Source organism: Salvelinus fontinalis, chromosome 20 (genome assembly GCF_029448725.1).
Source record: "Salvelinus fontinalis isolate EN_2023a chromosome 20, ASM2944872v1, whole genome shotgun sequence".
NCBI lineage: Eukaryota > Metazoa > Chordata > Actinopteri > Salmoniformes > Salmonidae > Salvelinus > Salvelinus fontinalis.
In genome coordinates this window covers 18,681,874-18,709,534 of record NC_074684.1, presented here as the reverse complement: position 1 = coordinate 18,709,534, position 27,661 = coordinate 18,681,874, and the positions used below count along the sequence as shown (strand labels likewise).

At 42.5% G+C, this 27,661-nt stretch overlaps 2 protein-coding genes and 1 long non-coding RNA gene across 7 annotated transcripts; 2 read left to right on the top strand and 1 right to left on the bottom strand.

The window, feature by feature from the left end:
* Positions 1–43: 43 nt before the first annotated feature.
* adat2 (adenosine deaminase tRNA specific 2) lies at positions 44–27,165 on the bottom strand. 5 transcript variants are annotated; one of them, XM_055872717.1, is made up of 7 exons: positions 27,087–27,165; positions 24,315–24,364; positions 5,322–5,426; positions 4,777–4,927; positions 3,269–3,375; positions 3,012–3,084; positions 44–2,425 (listed from the first exon to the last, which is right to left on the bottom strand). In XM_055872717.1, the coding sequence occupies exons 3-7, from the start codon at positions 5,379–5,381 to the stop codon at positions 2,394–2,396; spliced, it is 423 nt and encodes a 140-aa protein (XP_055728692.1). In that variant the 5' UTR covers positions 5,382–5,426; positions 24,315–24,364; positions 27,087–27,165; the 3' UTR covers positions 44–2,393. The 5 variants fall into 5 exon arrangements, with proteins under 5 accessions (XP_055728692.1, XP_055728690.1, XP_055728689.1 ...); XM_055872715.1 differs by lacking the exons at positions 24,315–24,364; positions 27,087–27,165 and adding exons at positions 2,822–2,896; positions 5,918–6,198; XM_055872714.1 differs by lacking the exons at positions 24,315–24,364; positions 27,087–27,165 and adding an exon at positions 5,918–6,198 and having other exon boundaries at positions 44–2,896.
* Positions 6,245–10,610, top strand: pex3 (peroxisomal biogenesis factor 3). The gene is made up of 12 exons (XM_055872708.1): positions 6,245–6,432; positions 6,716–6,847; positions 7,021–7,102; positions 7,201–7,244; positions 7,358–7,479; positions 7,702–7,768; positions 7,901–7,955; positions 8,093–8,243; positions 9,122–9,192; positions 9,284–9,415; positions 9,573–9,669; positions 9,765–10,610. Exons 1-12 carry the CDS (start codon positions 6,360–6,362, stop codon positions 9,846–9,848), a joined length of 1,110 nt encoding a protein of 369 aa, XP_055728683.1. The 5' UTR covers positions 6,245–6,359; the 3' UTR covers positions 9,849–10,610.
* Positions 20,112–20,862, top strand: LOC129817454 (uncharacterized). The gene is made up of 2 exons (XR_008753708.1): positions 20,112–20,261; positions 20,356–20,862. It is a non-coding gene; the product is annotated as an uncharacterized LOC129817454 (long non-coding RNA).
* Positions 27,166–27,661: the final 496 nt, after the last annotated feature.

The following is a 27,661-nucleotide window of genomic DNA, read 5'->3' as shown; positions in this document are numbered from 1 at the left end:
GTCCATAAAGACACACTAAATAACCAGAAGCTCAATGCAGAAGAAATGTACCCATAATATGTATTTTTATTCACAGCTATTCCAAGGCTCTAGTAACTCTGGGAGACAGACCTCAAAAGCTCTCGAAATAATGTTAGCCTATAATGTAAGTATACCACAGTATATAATAGAAACAGTTGGTACATTCTTTGAGTGGCTGTACGTTTATTTCGAGAGTGACATGATCTCTGCTGCTGTTTATCATTTTTAAACAGACTGGCAATTTATTACAACCCTATTAACACCAATGTTTAAACAGAGCCAAAACAGGCAAATACCAGAGCATACTATATCTCCTCTCTAGCTATCCTCACTTTTATATTCAACAAAACCTCAAAGTGTACCACCAGAACCAACTCCTGTAATAACAGCTGTCAGCTCAATTAGATGGAAAAATGAAACCCTTCTCATCCATCCCTCTCTAGTGAAACAGAAATAGGTGCTCTTGACAACTGTGGTTTTTCATCCTGATAGAGAATGACATCTTTGCCCGGGTAAGTTGTTTTGTATACACTTTTGTAATGGCGGAATGTGTGCACAGTCGCAAGCTTTCTGTCAGCTTGATAACAAGAGAACGACACTTCAGTCTTCTCATTAACACTGCCGGTCCCCCATGTGGAGGTGACAAATTGAATGCATTTTGAAGGATTTTGCTGGCATTCATTAGCATTGCAATTAGGGCAAAAACGGTATTCGGTAAGCAGGAAAAGCTTGAACAACATGCAAGGCTTAGTCAAAGCCAAAAGTGTCATGACTACAAACTGAGGCAGAAATGCCAGAGCCAGCCCAAATAACATTACTGCTCGACGTGTATCCACATCAGTGGAGGTAAAAGCTGTTTAAATGCAGCCTTTCTGTCTCCAGGCCCCACTAGGTGGAAAACAATGCAGCTAAATCTGCAGCCACAAGATGGAGGCCCAGATATAGCTCTGCATCGTGGCTCCAAGTACTCACTGTGATGGTTCTCAACCCCTGCAGCCTCCAAGCACAGAAAATACAGAGTACAGATCCTTTGGCAAGGTGTGTGTGTGCGTGTCTGCCGGATGTGTGTGGGCGGGCGGGCAGCTGAGCAAGTGTACTGTGCCAGTCTTAGGCAGGGATCCTGAGTGGTACTTTGGCTGTAGCAGCAGAGCTCTACAGGAGTGACTTTCAGGGGGGGGTTGTATAGTTAGAATGTACCCAAGGGCAAGAGATTGCATCTAAATCGCCACAGCTGCAATCATCAAAGATTTGAAACCTTTAAAGGAATGAGTCATAATACACAAAGCCAGGGGGAAGTGAAGATATTAAGTGAGTAAGAATAATCACACTGCAGCCGGTAGGTGATAATCCCTGTTCTCCAGTCAGTTACTGAAAATCTGAAATAAATTGTCAAATTTCCTGTAGATATAGCAATGGTGATCACTAGCTAGAGGTTCGCAATTCTTCAAACTTACATTGTCACCTTCACAAAGTGTTTATCCACAACATCAACATTGGTGAATAAACCACACACGGTAGTTGAACTAAATAAAGAGAACATTTTACACATTTAAAAACATTTGATTAGATTTACAAGAGAGCGTGTTAAACCATAGTGAAAGCTACAGCAGGTCATTTGGAGCTGGTACAACCAGAACTGTCTGATGCTGACGGGGCGGTGAGTTCCTCTGTTCCTGATCCTGTCCAGGGAAGAAACCTCTCTTTAAGGCTGAGGGATGCTGCCTGCCTGCTGCAAGTGACGGGGAGGCGTTTCAGACTGACTTTTACCCCACACAGCTGTGCTCGTTGCTACAAACACATTCATTGTCAAACACCAAACTGCAGTCCTGGTGTGAGTGTTGGTGGTTACTGAGACTGAGATCAAAATACCCGCGGGAGTCGATGGAACGGACATTTGTCTCATTTCTGATCTGAAATAAGTTGGTCCCTCATTGAAATATGGTCCCTCTGAAGTGATTTCTGGCCTAGTCATTCAGTAGGAGAGACAGGACTGTCTGCATCGGCGCTCCCAGTCTATTATACTATTCAGTGTTCCTTCTCCCGCTGAGACTAACGGTGTGAATACGTATTTGTTCTTCAGCAGAAAATAAATAAATCACAAAACAGCTATGCCACTTAGTAATCACAACATTTTCAAAGTAGAGAACCCCACCATCCTATTGTACATGACGACGCCAGTACTTAACAATCCAAGACCTGCATACCAAACACAGAAACTATCACAGACATGATACATTGGAGTGGGAAATGGCCTCGGGGGGGCAACACTGATTTCAGATCCATGACGGTAGTTGATGACTGACGCCAGAGAGAGAGAGCTCCTTTAGAGGTTGCTGAGGGGCCCCTGGCACCTGCCTTAAGCTCAGCTCATCCTAGACCCAGGGTGCTCGGAGTGAGATCACATCTGGGTTAGATGAGAACATGGAGAAGAGAACCCAGACAATAATGCAGTCCGGACAGTTTCTGTCTACTTGGTACTGTACACTAATAACCATAATAAAGTCAGCAGCAGCTCCTCACATAGCCAACCACACAGGAAAGATACAGAGCCTGCAAAGCGTTGCAGCAATCAAGCCACTTTCCAGGTCCTGGATAGTGTCCAGACAAACTATACTGCAAGGGTCTAATATACGGTCAATAATATGAAAATTAAAATGAGTACTAACACAAACAGCTGAGCAAATAAGTGAGAACACAAAAAAATCTATTTGATTCCTTTGTCAGACAGACAAATCCAAGTCTATTTAGGGAAAAAGCTTGGTTAGCTACTCCCTTTACGTCATCCTTCTCTGCTCCTCACCTAATTTCTTAAAGTCTAGAGCCCCCTGCTGGACAAAATCAAAATCTCACTCCTTCCTTGTTTTCGGCTTGGGAGCTGAAATGGAAAAAACTGTCTTTCAAAGTTGTGCAACTATAATGTACATGATAATACTTAGATACTTATAATGCTGGTTACAGGATGAGATAAATCCTAAATGAGCAGTTCTTACCATTAGGGTTCTCCTGTTTATAAAAAGTCTTCAGCATCTCCACTGCTTCCTCTGCTCTGAAGCCAGAGATACACTGAAAATGAAGGAGCAATTGTTTAATCATTGCCCTCCTGAAGTAAATTAATGATCCTACTCAACTCTAGACAAGGCTCGGATGAGGATGCATTTCAACACGGGATAAACAGTCTCTTTCCAACAAAAGCACAAAGAGATTGGGTTCAAAAAGAATGCTGTGAACACCGGACGACATATTGTACCTTAAATGATGAGCCAGTGTGAGGTAGATCAGCAGAGGGGATGTCTAGAACAGATCCACAGCCACCAAACCTGTCATTATTACACCCATAGACCACTAGAGGAATGTCTGTTGCACTGTTAAAGGAAAAACTGATAATGAGGGGTCTCCCGAGTGACACAGCGGTCTAAGGCACTACAGACTTGGCTCATCAAGCTCTAGCGACTCCTTGTGGCGGGCCGCGAGCCTGCAGGCTGACTACCGTGGTCAGTTGAACTGTGTTTTCTCCGACACATTGGTGCGGCTGGCTTCCGAGTTAAGCGGGCGTTAAGAAGCGCGGTTTGGAGGACGCATGACTCGGCCTTCGCCGCCGAGCCCGTTGGGGAGTTGCAGCGATGAGACAATATCGAAATTGGGGAGAAAAAGGGGGTAAATATATATATAAATAAAATGTAAAAAGGACAATGAGGTTTGAAACGCAAGGCGAGTTTGTTTTGAATCGCCGGGTGCCGCGGGTGGGTGGAGTTTGCACATTTTAGACCATTCTATTGGGCCTCAAGTGAAATCTCCACCCACCCGGGGCATGAGGCAAAACAAACTCGCTCTCAGACATGTCCTACAGAGTAGGGTGTCCACCCACTCGGTGAAAACGCGCTTTGGTGATGAAATTTCACTTCCTTATGTTAGTAAAATACATTTTACCAAGACATATGATTGTAAATATTCTGAACCGTTCAGGGGGGTCTTTCAAAAACATATTAACATTATATCCCAAAACTCAGATTTCGTAACCTAATTAACCTAATACATCCAATAATAAGCACCGAGCTCTTTTGACATAGCGGAGCAGGTTTCTCGTAACAATTTGAGGACTTTACATTTGTCGTCTTCAAAGTTGTTTCAGCAGGTCGCAAAAAGCTAAATTAGCATGACACGAGCTGAATTAAATGTGAAAGACTGAAAATAAAAAGCTTGGTATACGCTCAGTGTTCCGTTGACATTTCACAGATACGCATGTTTTGTGAGAAATCTTCTGAAAAGAACAGGAATTTCGAATGTGTACTAAAAAAAATACTACATACCATGTCTCAAACTCGATAACCATTTTACATCTATATTGATCTATGTCCTGCGGATTCGAGAAGAAATATGACGATTTCAACAGGAAAGTCACCCTGTCAGGTAGCCAGTAACCTTCATTCTTGCACAGAATCCAGCCTAGCTGTTTTTCCAGATTTTTGACCACTTTTCTTCCTCTGGCCTCCATTGATTTAGTCACCCCCATTTTACAAGGGTCAAAACTACAATCATTTTTTAACGGATTATGATGAGACATGAGGTTTGGACCATTGGTTTTCTTAGAGGATTATCTACACAACATATTATTTTACCCATTGGTCAAAATATAAATGTTTGATTGGCCATCCTATACAGAGTCATTTGAGGTAAACCCCCACAACAAACCTACACAAATGCTACAATAAACTAGGTAACCCAAGTGGAGACTGGTTGATGAGGTCATAAGGATACTGGTCAGGCGAAGAGCTCCTGCACACATAATGCAAGGCTCCACAGTCACGTAGAGCACAGTCCTCTCACACACTGTCCTGGGGTCCAGGTCTCTATGACGACACCACTCCAGCACCTGGTCCAGAGCCACCATCTCAGCATGGCGAGTGGCCTGGAACACACAGAGACAGATAACATTAACAGGCATGGCGTTGGAAGGATAGGAGAAAGAGAACGATTCCAGTGGTTCTCAAACCTCTCCTCTGAGATCCCCAGCCCTTCCATGTGCTAGCTCTGGAATAGATCAAACACTTCTGATTCAACTTGTGAACTAATCCTCAAGCCCATGACGAAGTGAACCAGGTGAGCTAGTAAAGGGCTACAACAAAATTGTGAAACGTCTGTGGATCCAAAAAGAGAGGCTTGAGAACCACTAGATTAGGGTACCGGTATGGCTTTAGTAAATGCCTTTGTTTGGACACGTGCAAGGCAATAACCACAGCAAATAACCATTGAGGAGATGTGTTTGCCTATGATAGCTCAGCTGAAATGATTAAATTACTCACATTTTTTGTTTCATTCACTTCATTTCTCCCCTTTCCAAGAATCTCATTGTTGTAGACCATGAGACATCCAACAGGCACCTCACCATTCTCCAGAGCTTCTTTTGCCTGTAAAGAGGTGGAGATTATTATTAGTACACTGTAATATTCATATTACAGCAATTTAAAATCGTGTTTTGTAATTTACTGGAGGGATTGACCTGTCCTGCCTTGCCAAAATGCGCCGTTAGTGGTCGCTGTTCCGTTCCTTTTGTGTCTTCATAGTGAAAACGCAAAAGAAAAGTAACTGATTTGTTTTGGCGTTCTCTAACAGTTATTGAAACCCCTAAAGAACTAAACACCGACCACCCAACGGCGCATTGTAGCTATAGGTCCTGCACCTACGCCAGGGTTTCCCAAGCACGGCCATCGGGACCCCAATGGGTGCACGTTTTGTTTTTTGCCCTAGCACTACAAAGCTGATTCAAATAATCAACGACTTAATCATCAAGCTTTCATCAATTGAATTAGCGGTGTAGCGTTAGGGCAATAACCAGAACCTGCACCCCATGGGATCTCGAATACCTACTTTGGGAAACGCTGCCCTATGCCAAACCAACCATGTCAAAGGCATTAGCCATCCACCTCTGTATGTCTTCGGCACATGGCTGAAAGTTCTCTCTAGAAACGACATCATTCCCCACATGCTCTGTCCCCATGTTGAATGTACAGTCTGAGAAACTAGATAAATTAGATTACACAAACGCACACCAACTAACTACTCCAATTACAGAGAGCTCATGCAACAGAGTTATAAAATCCCCACGCTTTGCCTAGAACAAATTAGTGCACATTGAAGGGGAAGATAATATTGGACGGACCACGCAGGCATTTATTTTGCAGATGATCGCAGAAACACCGATCAATCGATGTTGCTTTGCGCAGCTTCCCACCACCTCCTTGTTTGACATGTAGCTAGCTTCCAAATTCGTGTCATGTGCGACTGTGGAAAATAACACTGTTGGGTGCTTTGTTTCTTCTGTTTTATAAATCGTCTCGAAAATGTTTTCGTCTACGTGGAATTTTCTGAAACGCCACAAAAGGAAATTTATTTTCGCTGGAGCTTTTGTCGGAGGTAACGTTAGCTAGCTACGCTATCAAGATAACGTTGAGCTAGTTAGCCAAGTGCTAACGTTAACATTAACTAGAAAAGTTGGCTAGCAAGCCATACTGTTTACCTGTGTGGGTCTGGACTTTATCAGAAATGTTTAATGTAAACTTTGACGATTATGCATATATGAAGCTAAGTTATGTAAATGAGTAGAAAATGAATGTCATGAAAGATAATCATGGTAGGTAAATCTAGTTAATAGCTAATCTCATTCTAGCTACCTTGACCTTATGTTTGCCTGTTCCAGGTGTGTACTTTCTTGGTAAATATGCTCAAAAGAAAATCCGAGAGATGCAGGAGCGTGAGGCATCAGAGTACATCGCTCAAGCCCGACGTCAGTTCCACTTCGAGAGTAACCAGAGAACGTGCAACATGACAGGTACAGTACTGCTGTCTACCTGATCGGCACATCATCTTCAGCCTACTAACAGTTCCAGAAATCTCCTGCAACACTCATTATGTCAAGTGATTGAGTTACTGCTGTATTGATTCATATTCCTATTTGTGCAGTCTGACACCCTGTTAATGCTTTTTTTCATTATTATTTTTTAGTGTTGTCAATGCTCCCTACATTAAGAGAAGCCATTTTACATCATCTAAACTCAGAGAGCCTCACTACACTGCTGAAGAGCAAGTAAGTGTCTTATGACCTCTGTCAGGGAATTGCTTAAGCTATAGTTAAACAAAGTTATTAGTTTAAGGTATTAATGACATCTGCTGTTTCTCTTCTAGACCAGCAAATAAACTTGACATATGGGAGGACCTGAAGATTATCAGTAAGTTAATGTTCCTTAACAGCAATTACGTTGTGAATCAATAACTAAAGTAATTTCATCACTTGATATATAGGTATGTCATGGAATCACTCCTCTTTTTCCTATTCCCCCAGGTTTCACCCGAAGTGTTGTGGCTGTGTACAGTACATGTATGTTGGTTGTTTTACTCCGTGTCCAGCTCAATATCATTGGTGGCTACTTATACTTGGACAACTCTGTCAGCAAGAGTGGCATGGTAAGCCTTTAAGCTTCAATCTCTTGTACCCTATGGGGTAGTTTTAATTCCCAGACAAACATTTAGCCTAGTACTGGACTAAAAAGCGAACTCAGTGGAGAATGTCTATCTAAAATGTTTTTTGGTTCAGGAATTAGCTTAATCTGTGTCCATAAAACCACATCTAAATATTGGATGTGGGGTGGTCTATAAATGCTATTTTTGTGTTCTGTGCTCCACCAGATGCCCTTGGCCCCTCCAGACGTGCAACAACAGTACCTCTCCAGCATCCAGCACCTCCTTGGGGATGGTAAGAGACAATTAATCTGCTTTCTGAAATAGCTAGGCCCTTAGTATAACAAGTCCTCTGTTGATTAGCCTAAATGAGTTCCACAGGCTGTAAAGCATCCTTGCACTTTACGGATTCTCTCTGACTCCCAAGGGTTGAGTGAGATGATAACAGCGGTTAAGAAAGCTGTGCAGAACACATTGGGCGGGTGAGTCAGTGCCAGCCACATGCACGCATTGCACAGCAGCACCTCAAACCACATTAGGAGGATTAAGTCATATGTGATGCTTTTGCCTGTCTGTCAGTGAATGTGTCTCTGTGTGTTTGTCTCCCCCACCCACCCAGGGTGTCCCTGAAGCAGAGTCTGTCCCTTCAGGAGCTGGAGCAGCACCTTAACCAGATCAGAGCCCAGGTGGAGGAGAGGAACGGGGGCTCCACACACAGACCTCTCTCCTGGTACATGATGCCTGACGAGGAGAACACTCTGGCTGCACAGGTGACAGCCCTCACCTGCCCCTTTGTTTTGTTTCTTTTTTTTTGTACTGTTCCGACCGGCAGACCGGCAAACTAAACCAGCAAAAACAGTGTAGGGCACACGATTCAACTGACATTTTGCAGGTGAGGCGAGAGGGGATGGAGGCGTCTTGTTATGACATGCATTATCTGAATTAGGCCCACAGAATTATACCTATGGAAAAATAGTGGCTTCTATGGAGGAATTTTTAATGTCTTTGGACTTCCGAGTTGGTTTAACGTTGGACCAGAGCAAATGTTAGCTAGGTAACAAGCTAAAAACAAGTCTTACCTCTTTTTTGTAGTTAATACATCCAATGTGAAGCTATAGTATCCTTAACTTGGAAAAAGTTCATCAATTATTTTAAACATATCTCCCTAATGCCTGAATCATGCTTTTTATTGGTATGAATCTTGTCCTGGAGGCAGTACTAAGTGAGTTCCACTAGATGGGCCAGCTGTAGGCTACAGTAACCTATGCTTCAGAGGGGAGGGGTAGGTAGCCTACACACACACACACCCACTGGCAAAGATTTCCAGCTGGCAGGCAGACACTGGAATATACGTTTCTGAGCGACAGAGGGAGGGCTTTGCATAGGCAATTTCTTAGAATTTTTGTGGGACTGGAAAGAAAATGCTCTTAAAATAACGGTTCGGTTCCGGAACAGTATAGATGACTTCCGGTTCTGTTCCTAAATCATGTTTTTGTTTCTGTTCCCTGAAACGGTTCCAACCCTTGCTGGATTGTCAACCCTGGTCAGATTTAATGCTCATGAACTGATACACATACAACTTGATGTATTTTTTTGTTTTGTTTATTTGGGTTTAAACTGGGGTTTACGTTATTTAATTGTTTGACAGGCCTGTGGTCTGACGGAGAATGATGTCACTACGATAAAGCTGCTCAATGAGACCAGAGACATGCTTGAAAGGTAAGATGGAGGCCTAACACTCATTGACCCTTATTTAGAGAGGTTTATCTTGCGCGTGGGTGTGCTGAACTGTGTCCTCTCTGTCCTCCAGCCCGGACTTCGGCACTGTACTCAACACCTGCCTGAACAGGGGCTTCAACCGTTTCCTTGACAACATGGCAGAGTTTTTCCAGCCCCCACCCGGAGCACAAGGAGACTCCACCCCCATCACTATACCTGATAGGTCTGTTTTTTTTGTGGATGAATTTAGTTGGCAGCAATTTGTGGGAGGTCACTTGTCATAGTAAATCACTCTCTGAATTCTACAAATGAAAAAAACAACCTTTTTGTATAAAATGTATCTACCTATCAATTAATGCCCCCTCCACAATCTCTTCCAGTCTCTCGCATGTAAGTCTCCCAGTTGCCAAAATCATCCCCATTGTGAATGGACAGATCCACTCGATCTGCAGTGAAATACCAAGTCACTTTGTACAGGTAAGAGCTCATTTGCCTTTGGGAAGGATTTCCATTTTTGAATCCCGGCACGTTTTAAGTCTTGAGTCTAAGGATGACACGTTTCCTCTTTGCAGGATCTCCTGATGATAGACCAAGTGAAGGAGTTTGCTGCCAATGTGTATGAGACATTCAGCACATCCCATGAACTGCAGAAATAAGGGAGTTGACATATTCCTGGTAGACCTGGCCCGTTCTTCCTGCTCTGTATCTTTGCATGACGCTGCCTGCTGTGGACATCACGAATGGAGGAAGAAATGCTCTTATTCGCTGTACCATGTCAGAATACTTGAGGACTGTTCCATTGTGGAATGTAATGCCATGAACTGCTGCCTACTCTAGCTGTAGACCTCAAGGTGAGATACCCACTTCATCTTGGGAAGTTGAGTCTTTGGCTCACGGTTTATAAAGTCAGCCAGCCAGACTCCTCTGAATCAAAGTAACTTTCCTGTGTCATGAAAAAGAAATAGAATCCTGAACGCATTGTCCCACTTTACGTAGACGTTGTTTCGATACATTAACCATAATAAATTGAACTACTGTCGCTTTGAGTTTTAACAATTTTCTCCTTTCTATTACTGTTGTTGAAGAGTCAACCCTTCCATTTTGACCTTTCATCTACAAATATCAACAGTGCTGTGTCATCTAGGCTGCAAGTTCTCATTACACCTCAGTCTAATTCCTGTTTAACAATGTTCAGTATTGTTTAATACATAGTTCTGCGCTTTCTATGTTGTCTCTTCATTTGAAATGTAATCTTTAAGGTTTATTTTCTTAAGTCATGGAAATTGGGAAATTTCAGAGGTGAGAATGTAGGCCTATGTATTATATATTTTGTAACATAACATTCTAAATGACAACAGAAAATGTAAGTACTGTAGTGTTGACATTGAAAATGATAAAGTAACACATGATTTAATATATTCAGTATTTGATTTGTGTTTCCTATTTTACAGAAATGTAGGTTGCTGTTTTATTGACTGCTGCTTCTGTTTCATACTGTAGTTTTTAAGAGGTTCCTTTGCGCAGCAGCAGAGGGCAGCACAGGACTAAGGACTAACATTGACTCCTTCGTGACCTCAATACTACCGCTGCCAATAAACGCAGGTTGGCATTTATTCCGATGACTCATGAAGGCTGCTCTGCAGGGTAGCACTCGCTGGCACAGCTAGAAATTAATCAAATCTGATTTGAACCCTAACCTTGTGCCTAACCTTTAAATTAAAACCCAAAATCTTAAAACAAACCATATAAAATATTTTTTTTAACGATATATGGCCAATTTTGACTTAGCAGCTGGCCCATCTAGTTCATTCACTTAGTACTGCCTCCAGAACAAGATTCATGTCAACCTGCTCAATAAAAACGTGGTATGGAACAAGTACAGCTCTAAATGTTATTAGGAAATACATTAGATTACCTTCCTTGTTAATTTCACAGTATTTATTTTACAAATGGATCTGCCACCATTTAAGAAGTTAAACATAAAGAAAATGACCGATAACATGTATTTTGTGTAGTTGGCATGTTTTTGCAACATTTATGAGTTCTAGAAAATACTGATGGCAAACAAAACCTCCTAAACCTTTGTTTTCAAAGATTACATCGTTCATATGATATGAGTGTGTGACTAAACATGACATCATCTAGTTATTGACCTTTGTGATAAACACATTGATTCACATTTCAATTTCATTTTAAGCTTCTCTCCTTTTCTATACTGGTTTATATTTTTTCACTTGACTACACATTTTATGTTATGGGGTAGAAAAGATATGATTAGATGTAAAGTGTTTGAATATAAAATGTCCATTTCAGGTGAAACATAAACAAATACATATATTTTTGTGACAACCAGCACTACAACCAAGAATCCGACTTTCCCAAAGCGGATCTTTTGTCTGCACCTCCCAAGGAATTTGAACTGAGTGAGGCTTCGGATGCGCGAGCACCACCCACCGCTTCCGAGTATATAACTCGCTAATGTCCAGTCCCTAGTTAAAAAAGTCAACGAAATCAGGGAAAGAGTTGCTTTCCAAAGAGATATCCGTGATTGTAACATACTCTGTTTCACAGAAACATGGCTAGCTGGGGACATGCTGTCGGTGTCCGAACAGCCAACGGGATTTTCAGTGCATTGCGCCGACAGGAATAAACATCTCTCCTGTAAGAAGAAGGGCGGTGATGTATGTTTCATGATTAACGACTCATGGTGTAATTGTAAAAACATACGAGAACTCAAGTCCTTTTGTTCACCTGACCTAGAATTTGTCACAATCAAATGCCGACCGTATTATCTCCCAAGAGAACTCTGCTCGGTTATCGTCACAGCCGTGTATATCCCCCTGCAAACGGATACCAAGACGGCCATCAAGGAATTCACTGGACTTTATGCAAACTGGAAACCATATATCCTGAGACAGCATTTATCGTAGCTGGGGATTTAACAAAGCTAATTTGAGAACAAGGCTACCTAAATTCTATCAGCATATCGATTGCAATACACGAGCGAGTAACACGCTCGACCATTGCTACTCTAACTTCTGAGATGCATACAAGGCCCTCCCCCGCCCTCCTTTTGGTAAATCTGACCATAACTCCATCTTGTTGCTCCCCTCCTATAGGCAAAAAACTAAAACAAGAAGCGCCCGTGCTTAGGTCTATCCAATGCTGGTCTGACCAATCGGATCCCACGCTTCAAGATTGCTTCGATCACGTGGACTGGGATATGTTCCGGGTAGCCTCAGACAATAACCTTGACGTATACGCTGGCTCGGTGAGCAAGTTTAGAAGGAAGTGTATAGGAGATGTTGTACCCACTGTGACTATTAAAACCTTCCCTAACCTGAAACTGTGGATTGATGTCAGAATTCGCGCAAAACTGAAAGCACGTACCACCGCATTTAATCATGGCAAGGCGACTGGAAACATGGCCGAATACAAACAGTGTAGTTATTCCCTCGTAAAGCAATTAAACAAGCAAAGTATCAGTATAGAGACAAAGTGGAGTCGCAATTCAATGGCCCAAACACGAGACCTTTGTGGCAGGGTCTACAGACAATTACGGATTACTAAAAGAAAAGCAGCCCTGTCGCGGACATCGACGTCTTACTTCCAGACGCGGCTCGCTCCCAAAGACTGTAGGCTCTCCTTCTCCGTGGCAGACGTGAGTAAAACATTAAAACGTGTTAACCCTCGCAAGGCTGCCGGCCCAGACAGCATCCCGAGCCGCGTCCTCAGAGCATGCGTGGACCAGCTGTCTGGTATGTTTACGGACATATTCAATCAATCCCTATCCCAGTCTGCTGTCCCCACATGCTTCAAGATGGCCACCATTGTTCCTCTTCCCAAGAAAGCTAAGGTAACTGAACTAAATAACTATCGCCCCGTAGCACTCACTTCTTCTGTCATCATGAAGTGCTTTGAGACACTAGTCAAGGATCATATGCTCTCCACCCTACCTGTCACCCTAGACCCACTCCAATTTGCTTACCGCCCCAATAGGTCCACAGATGATTCAATCGCCATCACACTGCCCTATCCTATCTGGACAAGAGGAATACCTATGTAAGAATGCTGTTCATTGACTACAGCTCAGCATTCAACACCATAGTACCCTCCAAACTCATCATTAAGCTTGAGACCCTGGGTCTTGACCCCACCCTGTGCAATTGGGTCCTGGACTTTCTGACGTGCCGCCCCCAGGTGGTGAAGGTAGGAAACAACATCTCCCCTCCACAGACCCTCAACACTGGGGCCCCACAATGGTGCGTTCTCAGCCCCCTCCCTGTTCACCCATGACTGGCCATGCACGCCGCCAACTCAATCATCAAGTTTGCAGGTGACACTACAGTGGTAGGCTTGATTACCAACAACAACAAGACAGCCTACAGGGAGGAGGTGAGGGCCCCCGGGAGTGTGGTGTCAGGAAAATAACCTTTCACTCAATGTCAGCAAAACAAAAGAGATGATCGTGGTGTTCAGGAAACAGTAAAGGGTGCACCCCCTATTCACATCGATGGGACAGCAGTGGAGAAGGTGGAAAGTTTTAAGTTCCACTGTGTACATACAGTGGGGCAAAAAAGTAGATGAGAAAGTCCTTTAATTTTCATCATAGGTACACTTCAACTATGACAAACAAAATGAGAAAAAAAACTGAAAATTACATTGTAGGATTTTTAATGAATTATTTGCAAATTATGGTGGAAAACTTTTGTTATTGACCAAATACTTATTTATCTCAATACTTTGCCAACAAAGGGTATATAACAATGACAGAGGTCAAACGTTTTCTGTAAGTCTTCACAAGGTTTTCACACACTGTTGCTGGTATTTTGGCCCATTCCTCCATGCAGATCTCCTCTAGAGCAGTGATGTTTTGGGGCTGTTGCTGGGCAACACGGAGTTTCAACTCCCTCCAAAGATTTTCTATGGGGTTGAGATCTGGAGACTGGCTAGGCCACTCCAGGACCTCGCCCGTTGCCCGGGCGGTGTGTTTGGGATCATTGTCATGCTGAAAGACCCAGCCACGTTTCATCTTCAATGCCCTTGCTGATGGAAGGAGGTTTTCACTCAAAATCTCACGATACATGGCCCCATTCATTCTTTCCTTTACACGGATCAGTCGTCCTGGTCCCTTTGCAGAAAAACAGCCCCAAAGCATGATGTTTCCACCCTCATGCTTCACAGTAGGTATGGTGTTCTTTGGATGAAACTCAGCATTCTTTGTCCTCCAAACACGACGAGTTGAGTTTTTACCAAAAAGTAATATTTTGGTTTCATCTGACCATATGACATTGTCCCAATCTTCTTCTGGATCATCCAAATGCTCTCTAGCAAACTTCAGACGGGCCTGGACATGTACTGGCTTAAGCAGGGGGACACGTCTGGCACTGCAGGATTTGAGTCCCTGGCGGCGTAGTGTGTTACTGATGGTAGGCTTTGTTACTTTGGTCCCAGCTCTCTGCAGGTCATTCACTAGGTCCCCCCTTGTGGTTCTGGGATTTTTGCTCACCATTCTTGTGATCATTTTGACCACGGGGTGAGATCTTGCGTGGAGCCCCAGATCGAGGGAGATTATCAGTGGTCTTGTATGTCTTCCATTTCCTAATAATTGCTCCCACAGTTGATTTCTTCAAACCAAGCTGCTTACCTATTGCAGATTCAGTCTTCCCAGCCTGGTGCAGGTCTACAATTTTGTTTCTGGTGTCCTTTGACAGCTCTTTGGTCTTGGCCATAGTGGAGTTTGGAGTGTGACTGTTTGAGGTTGTGGACAGGTGTCTTTTATACTGATAACAAGTTCAAACAGGTGCCATTAATACAGGTAACGAGTGGAGGACAGAGGAGCCTCTTAAAGAAGAAGTTACAGGTCTGTGAGAGCCAGAAATCTTGCTTGTTTGTAGGTGACCAAATACTTATTTTCCACCATAATTTGCAAATAAATTCATTAAAAATCCTACAATGTGATTTTCTGGATTTTTTTTTCTCATTTTGTCTGTCATAGTTGAAGTGTATCTATGATGAAAATTACAGGCCTCTCTCATCTTTTTAAGTGGGAGAACTTGCACAATTGGTGGCTGACTAAATACTTTTTTGCCCCACTGTATCACCGACAAACTGAAATGGTCCACGCACACAGACACTGTGGTGAAGAAGGCACAACAGCGCCTCTTCAACCTCAGCAGGCTGAAAATGTTTTGCTTGTCACCAAAAACCCTCACTAACCTTTACAGGTGCATCCTGTCAGGCTGTATCACCGCCTGGTACGGCAACTGCACCGCTCACAACCGCAGGGCCCTCCAGAGGGTGGTGCGGTCTGCACAACGCATCACCGGGGGCAAACTACCTGCCCTCCAGGGCACCCACAACACCTGACGTCACAGAAAGGCAAAGATCAAGGACAATAACCACCCAAGCCACTGCCTGTTCACCCCACTTCCATCCAGAAGGTGAGGTCAGTACAGGTGCATCAAAGCTGGGACAGAGAGATTGAAAAACAGCTTCTATCTCAAGGCCATCAGATTGTTAAACAGCCAACACTAGCACAGAGAGGCGGCTGCCTACCTACAGACTTGATATCATTGGCCACTTTAATAAATGGAACACTAGTCACTTTAATAATGGCACTTTAAGAATGTTTACATATCTCACATTACTCATCTCACATGTAAACTCAGCAAAAAAATAAACGTCCTCTCACTGTCAACTGCGTTTATTTTCAGCAAACTTAACATGTGTAAATATTTCTATGAACATAACAAGATTCAATAACTGAGACATAAACTGAACAAGTTCCACAGACATGACTAACAGAAATGGAATAATGTGTCCCTGAACAAAGGGGGGGAAAAATCAAATGTAACGGTCAGTATCTGTTGTGGCCACCAGCTGCATTAAGTACTGCAGTGCATCTCCTCCTCAAATCTGGACTGCACCAGATTTGTCAGTTCTTGCTGTGAGATGTTACACCACTCTTCCACCAAGACACCTGCACGTCTTGTACATTTCTGGGGGGAATGGCCCTAGCCCTCACCCTCTGATCCAACAGGTCCCAGACGTGCTCAATGGGATTGAGATCCGGGCTCTTCGCTGGCCATGGCAAAACACTGACATTCCTGTCTTGCAGGAAATCACGCACAGAACGAGCAGTATGGCTGGTGGCATTGTCATGCTGGAGGGTCATGTCAGGATGAGCCTGCAGGAAGGGTACCACATGAGGGAGGAGGATGTCTTCCCTGTAACACACAGCGTTGAGATTGCCTGCAATGACAACAAGCTCAGTCCGATGATGCTGTGACACACCGCCCCAGACCATGACGGACCCTCCACCTCCAAATCGATCCCGCTCCAGAGTACAGGCCTCGGTGTAATGCTCATTCCTTCGGCAAAAAAAGCGAATCCGACCATCACCCCTGGTGAGACAAAACCGCGACTCGACTCGTCCTGTACCTGTCCCACAGTTGTGAGGTTCGGATGTACCGATCCTGTGCAGGTCTTGTTACACGTGGTCTGCCACTGCGAGGACAATCAGCTGTCCGTCCTGTCTCCCTGTAGCACTGTCTTAGGCGTCTCACAGTACGGACATTGCAATTTATTGCCCTGGCCACATCTGCAGTCCTCATGCCTCCTTGCAGCATGCCTAAGGTACTTTCACACAAATGAGCAGGGACCCTGGGCATCTTTCTTTTGGTGTTTTTCAGAGTCAGTAGAATGGCCTCTTTAGTGTTCTAAGTTTTCATAACTGTGACCTTAATTGCCTACCATCTGTAAGCTGTTAGTATCTTAACGACCGTTCTGCAGGTGCATGTTCATTAATTGTTTATGGTTCATTGAACAAGCATGGGAAACAGTGTTTAAACCCTTTACAATGAAGATCTGTGAAGTTATTTGGATTTTTACAAATTATCTTTGAAACACAGGGTCCTGAAAAAGGGACATTCCTTTTTTTGCTGAGTGTATATACTATATACTGTATCCTTAACCGCTCTGTCACTGCTAATCCATATATTTTACACTTATATTCTTATCCCATTCATTTACTAGATTGTGTGTATTAGGTTTTGTTGTGGAATTTGTTAGATATTAGGTTTTGTTGTGGAATTGTTAGATATTACCTGTTACATACTGCTGCACTGTCGGATCTAGAAGCATAAGCATTTCGCTACACTCGCAATAACATCTGCTAACCATGTGTATGTGACCAATACAATTTGATTTGAAAGCATTTTCATCACAAACCCAGTGTGTGTCAAGTGATTTAGAAGACAACTTCTAGACTGTGGTTTTACATTGTACTATTATATCCTCGACACATACAGTGGTTTATGAAACTCAGACATGAAAGAGAAGGAATTCCTAAAGAACAAAAGAGTGTAAGATTGTGACTGATCTGGTGGTGCTATTATGGCACTCCTCTAATGGCCCTTGTCAAGGTTTTCAGAGTTTCATAACAAAGCCTTCCAGTCAGGGAACTGGCGTAAGGCTAAATAAAGGACAGACTGTGTACTCACGTCCATGATGAATATGAGTTAAGTGATACTAAAAGTGATGGAAATCTTTTTTGTGTGACAAGGGGTGAAACCGGTCCAGTCATGCTGACGAAAGCAGTTTTAGGCCCCAAAATAGAGGGACAGTGTAAACATACATAATGGATGCTTTGTTACATAAAGCAATTGTGATGAGTAACTGTGAGGGTGTTTTCCACAAAGCATGTTCACAAACAGCTCACCTCCAATCACATGACTTGTTGAGTGTGCCCTCTGTTGTGTGCATCCAGCAAACAGGAAATTCCCCTATCACATGACTGTCGCCTGGAAGGCTGAGGGCATGAAGGTAAACAACCTTGTTATTTCAAATCCCAAATCCTGGAACATTATGGGATACTTTTCAAATCAAATGTTATTGGTCACAAACGCGTGTTATTGCGTGTATAGCGAAATGCTTGAGCTTCTAATTCTGACAGTGCAGCAATATCTAACATGTAATCTAACAATTCCACAACAACTACCTAATACCCACAAATCTAAGGAAAGGAATAGAATATGCATATGTCAATATATGGATGAGATTTGAAATAATACATAAAAAAAACAAAATACTGCAAAGTTCCCTAAGGACTAGAAGCGAGGCAGCCCTCTCTGTCGGCGCCATCTTTTGGTAAACATTTCAGGCATTTTCCCTGCTCTTTCCTCATCTGATTGTGACTACTGTAGGCTGGTTTGTACACTCCTCTCTTTTATTTATTTGGAAAGTGAAGCAAAAATTAGTACATTTGTCCCTATACTCCAGGATTTTTGATTTGAGATCAAATGTTTCATACTGTATGAGGTGACAGTACAGTGTCACCTTATCTGTTTTACCGTTTAGAAATGAAATCACTTTATTTATATAGTTCCCCATTTGAATGTGAATTTTCTTTCATAAGTATTTGGACAAATTCACTTATAGTGTATTAAAGTAGTCAAACGTTTAGTATTTGGTAGCGGACTAAACTCCATGGTGAAGGAAGTTTATGATGAACTTCAACAACGGCGTGGAGCCGAGACCAGACTTTGTGGAATCTAGCTCCGACTACATCGATTCGCCAATACTTAGGTCAATACTTCAAAATATTTTAAAAATGAAACGCTCACATTGTACCTCTGTAGTTGCGTGCCTTTCTTTGTTTGCTAAAATCCATATATTTTCAATAAGTTACAGAGGACAAACATAGGTACAAGGTAGGAGTTGAATCATTTAAATAATTTTAAGTGTAGGAGATAGATAGTGGCACAACGGTCTAAGGCAATGCATCTCAGTGCAAGAGGCGTCACTACAGTTTCTGGTTCGAATCCAGGCTGTATAACATCCAGCCGTGATTGGGAATCCCATAGGGTGGCGCACAATTGGCCCAGCGTTGTCCGGGGTAGGCCGTCATTGTAAATAAGAATTTGTTCTTAACTGACTTGCCTACTTAAATAAAATAAAAATATATATAAATTAATTAATTCCACAAAGCCTGGTCTCGGCTCCACGCCGTTGGTGAAGTTGCTCATTAAACTTCCTTCACCGTGGAGTTTAGTCCGCTAAGTATTTGGTCCCATATTCCTAGAACGCAATGACTACATCAAGCTTGTAACTCTACAAACTTGTTAGATGAATTTGCAGTTCGTTTTGATTGTGTTTCGGCTTATGTTTTGACCAATAGGAACTGAATGATGAATATTGTATTGTGTCATTTTGGAGTCAATTTTATTTTAAATAAGAATAAAATATGTTTCTGAATGCTACCATGATTAGGGATAATCATGAATGATGAGTGAATAATGATGAGTGATAAAGTTACAGAGGAACAATGATCATATCCTTCATCATTACTCACGATTCCTTCATGATTATTGCTAATTATGGTAGCATCCACATTAATGTAGATGTGTTCAGAAACATCTTCTATTCTTATTTACAATTAAAGTGTCTCCAAAATGACACAATTCATTATACACCATTCAGTTCCTAATGGCAAAACATAATCCGAAACTCATCCAAAACAAACTGCAAATCCATCCAATAAGTTTGATGTAGTCATTTCATGCTAGGAATATGGGACCAAATATAAAACTTTTGACTACTGTAATGAAATAAGTGAATTTGTCCAAATACTTCTTCAAATAGGGGGACTAGATACATAACGTGCTTTCAATTCTAAACAGTAAAACAGATATGTATGAAAATAACCTAAAATTTAAGGTGACATTCTGTACTATCACCTCATATGAAACCACTATAGAGCCTCACTATCCAAATAATTATAGAGGGGAGTGTATAACAGAAACCGTATTAGTTTAGTGAATTTATTGCAATTGTCACATCTGCTCCTGCTACACCCCCTAGTGGACATCCGGTGTCTCCTTGACCTGCAGCCATTCCCCCAGTTCTCTCCCTCTCCCTCTCATTCTGTGTGTGTGTGTGTGTGTGATTGGAGACAGGTGTGCTGGAGTCAGAGCAGTTCCCCACCAGCTGCAACCCATTCCATAACCAAGACCTCTACAAATACAAGTCCTGCCACTTCCACTCTGCCAGATCGTAATCTCCGTTCAGTCAGTCATGCTTCTAGCCATTTGTTGTTATTTAAGATCCTGTATCCTGCTGTGCCTATTTCCTTGCCTGATGCTGTTTCTCCTCTCACTGCAGCTGTGCCGCTCTGACTCTGGTTCCTGTCTTCTGTTCCACATCTCACCACCCTGCTACCCTGTTCTGGATTCAACTCATCATCACTCCCTTGGATTCCCCTCCGGACCTGTTTACCCTGTCCCAACCCAGCTCATTCCAACCTCAGCCTCCACATCTGGTTTCCTACAACTCATCCAAGCTTCCCTGGATCTGCACTTCATTTCTCCCTGTTGCAAAAAATATCTTGGTTCATTCATCCCTGTATCCTGGTCTGAGTCTGCTCTTGGGTTCCCCTGTGCTGCTCCGCTTAACAGCAATAGCATGTTATGACAGAGCATATTCTAGAAAGAGCGAGGTCATTACCTTCCTGTCCTCAGACTACTTTCAAGCCTATTTGGTTCTGCAGCCTAATACATTCTGGTATTGGGTAGTAGATATATTGAAATGAAATATGTGTAGTACATTAGTGAAAATGTGAATGTTTTGTGACTCAATTCACACAAATAATAAAACATATTGTTTATAAAACTTTTGTAACACAGTCTGTTGTGTTTTATCATTAGTGGACTACTATTGAATATCTGTTCTACTTAACTTAATCCCTCAAGCTTAAATGTCTGCTTCTTCAGCAATTAAGGGTGAGTCATCACAACTGGCAGTGAATCACCAGAACCTTCCCTGTCAAAAGGCTTAGCTCACCTCTATTCCCCCTCACAGGTTATCAAACCCATAACAATAACAACCTTTATTACAGTATCACAAGCCTCTCCTGAGACTGTGGTTTCAAGTGAAATAGGCTATTTATTCTATCCCATATGCATACAGAAGTTGTTCCCAACTTCAACTGTAGGCTACCGTAGCTTTATAAATAATTCTGAGAAGTATTTCAGATCAAATTATATTGGATGCGTACACATCATTTGCAAATGTTATCGCAGGTGCAGCGAAATGCTTATGTTTCTAGCTCCAACAGTGCAGTAATACCTAACAATACACACAAATCCAAGAAATAAAAAGAGACGGAATTAAGAAATATCTGAATGAATATCAGAAGAAATATGGTGTGTATAGACATTATGGACAGTATATGAATAGAAAAGGTGTGTACAGCAGTAGTTATATAGGATAAGCCATGATTAGAATACAGTATATACATATGAAGTTGGTATAACAGTATGTAAACATGATTAAAGTGATCAGTGTTCAATGATTATGTATGTACATAGGGCAGCAGTCTTTAAGGCGCAGGGTAGAGTACCGGGTGGTAGCCGGCTAGTAACAGGGACTAAGTTCAGGGCAGGGTACTGGGCAGAGGCCGGCTAGTGGTGAGTGGTGACTATTTAACAGTCTGATGGCCTTTCAGTCTCTCAGTCCCAGATTTGATGCACCTGTACTGTTTCTGCCTTCGAGATGGTTTCAGGGTGAACAGGCCATGGCTCGGATGGCTTAGGTCCTTGATGATCTTGGCCTTCCTGTGACACTGGGTGCTGTAGATGTCCTGGAGTGCAGGCAGTGTGCCCCCGGTGATGCATTGGGCTGACCGCACCAACCTTTGGAGAGCCCTGTGGTTGCGGACGGTGCAACTGCCATACCAGGCGGTGATACAGCCCGACAGGATGCTCTCAATAGTGCATCTGTAGAAGTTTGTGAGGGTCTTAAGGGCCAAACCGAATTCCTTCAGCCTCCTGTGGTTGAAGAGGTCCTGTTGCGCCTTCTACACCACACTGTATGGATGGTCCATTTCAGGTTGTCAATGATTTGCACACCGAGCAACTTGAAGCTTTTCACCCTCTCCACTGTGGCTCCGTCAATGTGGATGGGGGCGTGCTCTCTCTTCTGTCTCCTGAAGTCGATGAGCAGGTCCTTCATTTTTTGGACGTTGAGGGAGAAGTTATATTCCTGGCACGACTCCGCCAGGGCCCTCACCTCCTCCCTGTAGGCTGTCTCATCGTTGTTGGTAATCAAGCCTACCACTGTTGTGTCATCTGCAAACTTGATGATTGAGTTGGAGACGTGCGTGGCCATGCAGTCATGGGTGAACATGGAGTACAAGAGGGGGCTGAGCCTGCACCTTTGTGGGGCCCCCGTATTGAGGATCAGCATAGCGGACGTGTTGTTGCCTACCTTCACCACCTGGGGTCGGCCCGTCAGGAAGTCCAGAACCCAATTTCACCGGGAGGGGTCCAGACCCAGGGCCCTGAGCTTAGTGGTGAGCTCGGACGGTGATGGTGATGAAGGCTGAGCTGTGGTCAATGACCAGCATACTTACATAGGTATTCCTCTTCTCCAGATGGGATAGGGCAGTGTGCAGTGCGATGGCGAATGTGTCATCGGTGGATCTGTTGGAGCGGTATGCAAAATTGTAGTGGGTCTAGGGTATCGGGTAAGGTGGAGGTGATATGATCCTTATCTAGCCATGAGTACTATGGGGCAATGTTCATTTACATCAGTTACCTTCGCTTTCTTGGGTACAGGAACAATGGACAGCAGACTGGGATAGGAAGAGATAGGAGGGGGGGGGCAGAATATAGGCGTGATCTGATTTGCCAAAGGGGAGAGCCTTGTAGCCCTCCCGGAAGGGGAGTAGCAATGGTCAAGAGTTCTCGATGAGCGTGTAGCGAAGGAGATGTGTTGATAAACTTAAGTAGCGTTTTCCTCCAATTTGCTTTATTAAATTCCCCAGCTACAATAAATGCGGCCTCAGGATATGCGGTTTCCAGTTTGCACACAGTCCACTGTAGTTCCTTGAAAGCCGTCGAGGTGTCGGCTTGAGTGGGAATATACATGGCCATGATGATGACTGAAGATATTTCTCTCAAACAAATCTCTCTATCAAACTAATCTAAAAGCAATATCAAACTAATCTAAAAGCAATGTAATCAAAAAGGTGACGTCATCCATTTAGCCAGCCATGTCCAATTTGTAAGTCGCTCTGGATAAGAGCGTCTGCTAAATGACTTAAATGTAAATGTAAATGTGCTAGGCTTGTTTACCAGCCGTGTATCTTTGACAGGTGTTCAGAGGGTTGTATCTTTGACAGGTGTTCAGAGGGTTGTTTGTATTTGTGCTACTATGTGTTAACTTAGCAGCCTGTTCAGAGCAGAGACAATCAATTTGCTCAGGCCCTGTGTGTGTGTGTGTGTGTGTGTGTGTGTGTGTGTGTGTGTGTGTGTGTGTGTGTGTGTGTGTGTGTGTGTGTGTGTGTGTGTGTGTGTGTGTGTGTGTGTGTGTGTGTTGTGTGTGCGTGCGTGCGTGCGTGCGTGTGTGTATTATTGATTTCTTAAGCCAGTCCCTGGAGTAATCTCTGTCCTGAGTCTTGATTGGTCCCTGGCCAGTGTTCTCATTAACTATTCACAAAGCACTGTGATGATGCACACTCCAGTCACACCACGGATTTGGGAGATGATGTCACTTCACCTGAGCAATTCCATTGGCTAAAGACCCTCCACTGGCAGACTCGAGCAGTGAGCACGGAATATCAATTTTATCCCTGCTTCAAAACAATGAGGTTACAAAAAATCACATGGCTTTCCTGGTATGACGTCGCCCCTGCAAGTTGTAAAGAGTATGAGTTACTGTAACAATGAATTGGAAATGGTATGCTTGTATAGATACTGTAAACAGTACACTTTATGCTTGCCAGTAAACAAGTGATACAATAAGTGTGTACTTTAGTTTCCAGCACAAATAACATTGGTATAATCAGGTTACTTATACTGACAATAATGTAATTTTTGTGGTTTCATAAAGGATTGACCTGTAGGATAGTAGAGGCCACATAATGATGACAACACAAGCACCTGACTCCACAACGGTATGTGAGAGCTTGTCTTACGACCACATTGTATATATTTCTTTATGGGAATGAGTGAGACAATCTTGGCCATCCCGAAGTTGCAGATTCATGTTGGTCTGTGTAGATCTGGGATCTTGGATAGTAAAGGGAATAAGACATGTAGAAACTGATGAAAGTCACTCACATTTTGCTTCAGGAAGTCATGTCTGGTGGCACTGTGATCTGTTTTCCTTCCTCAAAAACAAAGGAAATATTTTACTAGCCTTGACAACCTGGATCAGTGTGATTGCTGAAACTTGTTCATGGTACGACACAGTTTTATTTCAAGAACTATGATGTCATACTTTACATCAGTGATTCCCAACCAGGGGTATTACGACCCCTGGAGGTACTTGGCCTATCCACAGGGAGTACTTGAGAAGACTCATGAGTCTAATGGTAAAATGCACATGAAGGGTACTTCAGTGGTACAGTAACTGAAAAAGGTTAGTAACCACTACTGTACATCATATCAAACCTTGCTTCAGGATATCTAAGGGAAACAGGACTTGTGATGATATACACATACAGTGTACAATACATACACACACACATTGACATGTGTATATCCAATATTCTAAGGTCATCAGGATATTCAATATAGCTCTAACGTCATGGATCATGTCATCAGATGTGACATCTGGAATCATAATTTCACTTCTCAAAGCAATAACTTCAACAACTTGTTTTAGCTGCCATGTTCTCACCCCTGACTGTGCAACTTAACCACTGCTTTCAGGTAAACACCATACAGTACTCGGACTGCGTGTGATGTATGTGTCGCCATGTTCATGTAACCAGTTTACACATGAGACTGAAATAATACAATGCAGGGAGCCTAGCTACAAAAGGAAATGTGGTCAGGGCCTGTGACGTGCTTGGGAATCCTGGCCGCGGCTTCCCCTCTGCTGCCTGCCCTGCCTGTCTGCATGCCTGGGATAAACGTCTACTGGGTGGGAGGGCATTGCTATGGCTGCAGCCGAGTAAACACAAACACGGCTGGGATCTAGGCTGCGTTATAGTGAGGGCTGTGGAGGAGGTAGTACTGATTTAACTGGGGATTGCTTTATAAATAACTATGACTTCTGCTGTCCATGCACAATGCCAATGTACAGTGTTAAGGAAGCTACAAACTTTTATTTAAAGGCTGCCGTGTCAGTCGACGTCCCTACGTAGTGAGCTCAAATGCAACATCACAGTTTCACTGAGCATATTTACATATAGACAAATGTTTGTCCTCCCCTTTGCCTTCCATTGCTGACAGGATCCTTATAGCCGCAATAGTGGTTGAGATAAATGACAGCCCATGTTAGTTCCTGATTTGAGTGACCTTTGTAACACAGAGCGAAGTTACTGCTACCCATTGGTTAATACTTCAGTTTTTTTTTATCCATCCCAAACTACTAATTACTATAATTTACAGTGTTAAATAACACTAATATGTGAAGAAATGTTTCATTTTGTCATTATAATAAGGTTGGTAGCAACGTGAAAATCGTTGTGGAAATCTGTTGCAGCTCAAGTCGACTACATAACCCACTAGCTACACACAATAATACCAAAATCAATACCAAAGTCAATATCAGCATGTGAAGTAGCTAGTTAACTGTAAAATTGCCTAAACAAACTGCACTATCCATTTAGGAGTCTACAATCTCACCATGTTCAACCTGCCAATCGCAGAGTTGAGTCTTACATTGGCAACGGCCGTGTAACGGCACCATACAATGCACCCTGAACTGAAGAGGCAGTCAAATAGGAGAAATGTGGTGAACCCTCTGTTAAATTACACATTTCTCAAGGTAGGAATATCGGAGAAAAATAATCTATGGCTCATTTGAGAGAAGACAACCTCCCGCATTATGACATCGGCCAGTATTGAAATCTGACATGTATGATAGACGTTTTCGCCATCTAAAAGACGTATTCCTATTAACTTCCAGTGTAGTGAGAGAGACTTTATCACAGTGCTACGTCATACTGATCGAATTTCTACCTGCTTGAACAGCAATAGCTCAGATACACATGAAAACATGAAATTACAGAGAATCGATAGAACATTGCTCAGAGATGCATAAAAACAATATAACATTCACAATGGGTTAATCTTTCCTTTAAAGACAATCCTAATTTAGGGCCTCATAATACTGAGACCTTGAACAACTAATCTGGGGAAGTCTCTGCCACTCACTGTTCAATATGCTCATTAAGATACATCATGGGTTATGGCCTAAGCAACACTTATAGGCCTTAAACTTTATCTTGGAAAACGACTGTGGTTCCCTACAGTAAACTGCAATAGATTACTACCAACTAATCAGCTGTGATGAGCCAATAAGCAGCTTTCAACACACTTCTATAAAGGACAAAAACTAAATGAAGAATCCCCTCATTATAAACAGTGTGGCATTAGGTCTACAACAAGTGACTGGTATACTATTGTTGATTAATACATTATAGATTAATACCATTCATGATAATGAATGTTATATGGCCTATTCAGTGGTTGTTTTAATACTATTATGTAATAGATACGTTATTATTGTAATTTATATTAATGAGTAATATTATTATTTACTATTATTATTATAATATTACTAATTAATTGATATTGATGTTGTTGATTGTTAGTCTATCTCTTCTGCAAATGCTAGCAAAACATGTTCCAAAATAAAATGGCTAAACACATCAGCGCATTCTGGCTAGTGGCTGCGGTTGATGGTGGAGGGATATAAATTAGACATCCCCGCAAACCGAAACCCTACGATTTGTTGTAAATGTATCTATTTCGACATTAATGCTGACCACTAAAACCTTAATATTAGGCTACATAATTTTTTGGATGGAGCGTTTCTCGGTGCAGGTGGATTGCATACGATTAGCAGTTTCACGCTATGACTAATGTTTTGCGACTTACTGGAATGTAATGGTGATTCACTTAGTTCGAAAGTGCAAATGATATAGCCTGCCTCTGTCGCGTGATCTTTGTTGAGAGCTTGTTCCCTATCTTGATTCGTTTTTCACATTCCAGCTCGTTGCCTGATAATGTTAAAGGGAGGATGACTCGACCACTTCCCGGAAAGGATTACGTAGTCTTCTCCTTGTGAGAATCAACACGTAGGGAGGTTTCTCAAGTAGGGAGAAACCATTTGCTGTTATGTAGGGCATATCACTATGGAATATCAACAATGATGTCTGTTGTTGCTGTCAAGTGATGAAATACTAATTAGATTGATGATGTGAGAAAAAAATTCGCTAAACTTTCAAAAACTGTCATGTAAATCGTGGTTGGACACAATAGCATATAAATGATAGGTCGAGCCCAATGTATATGAATAACAAACATCAACATTTAGTTGAAGTAAACCAGGACACAAGTGTTTGGTAAATCTATTTGCTTTGTCATGATGGATGAACATTCATAGTTGCACAACATGAGTTAATGTTTACCCTCCTTCCATCACCTGATAAAGAGATGTAGGGAATGAGAAA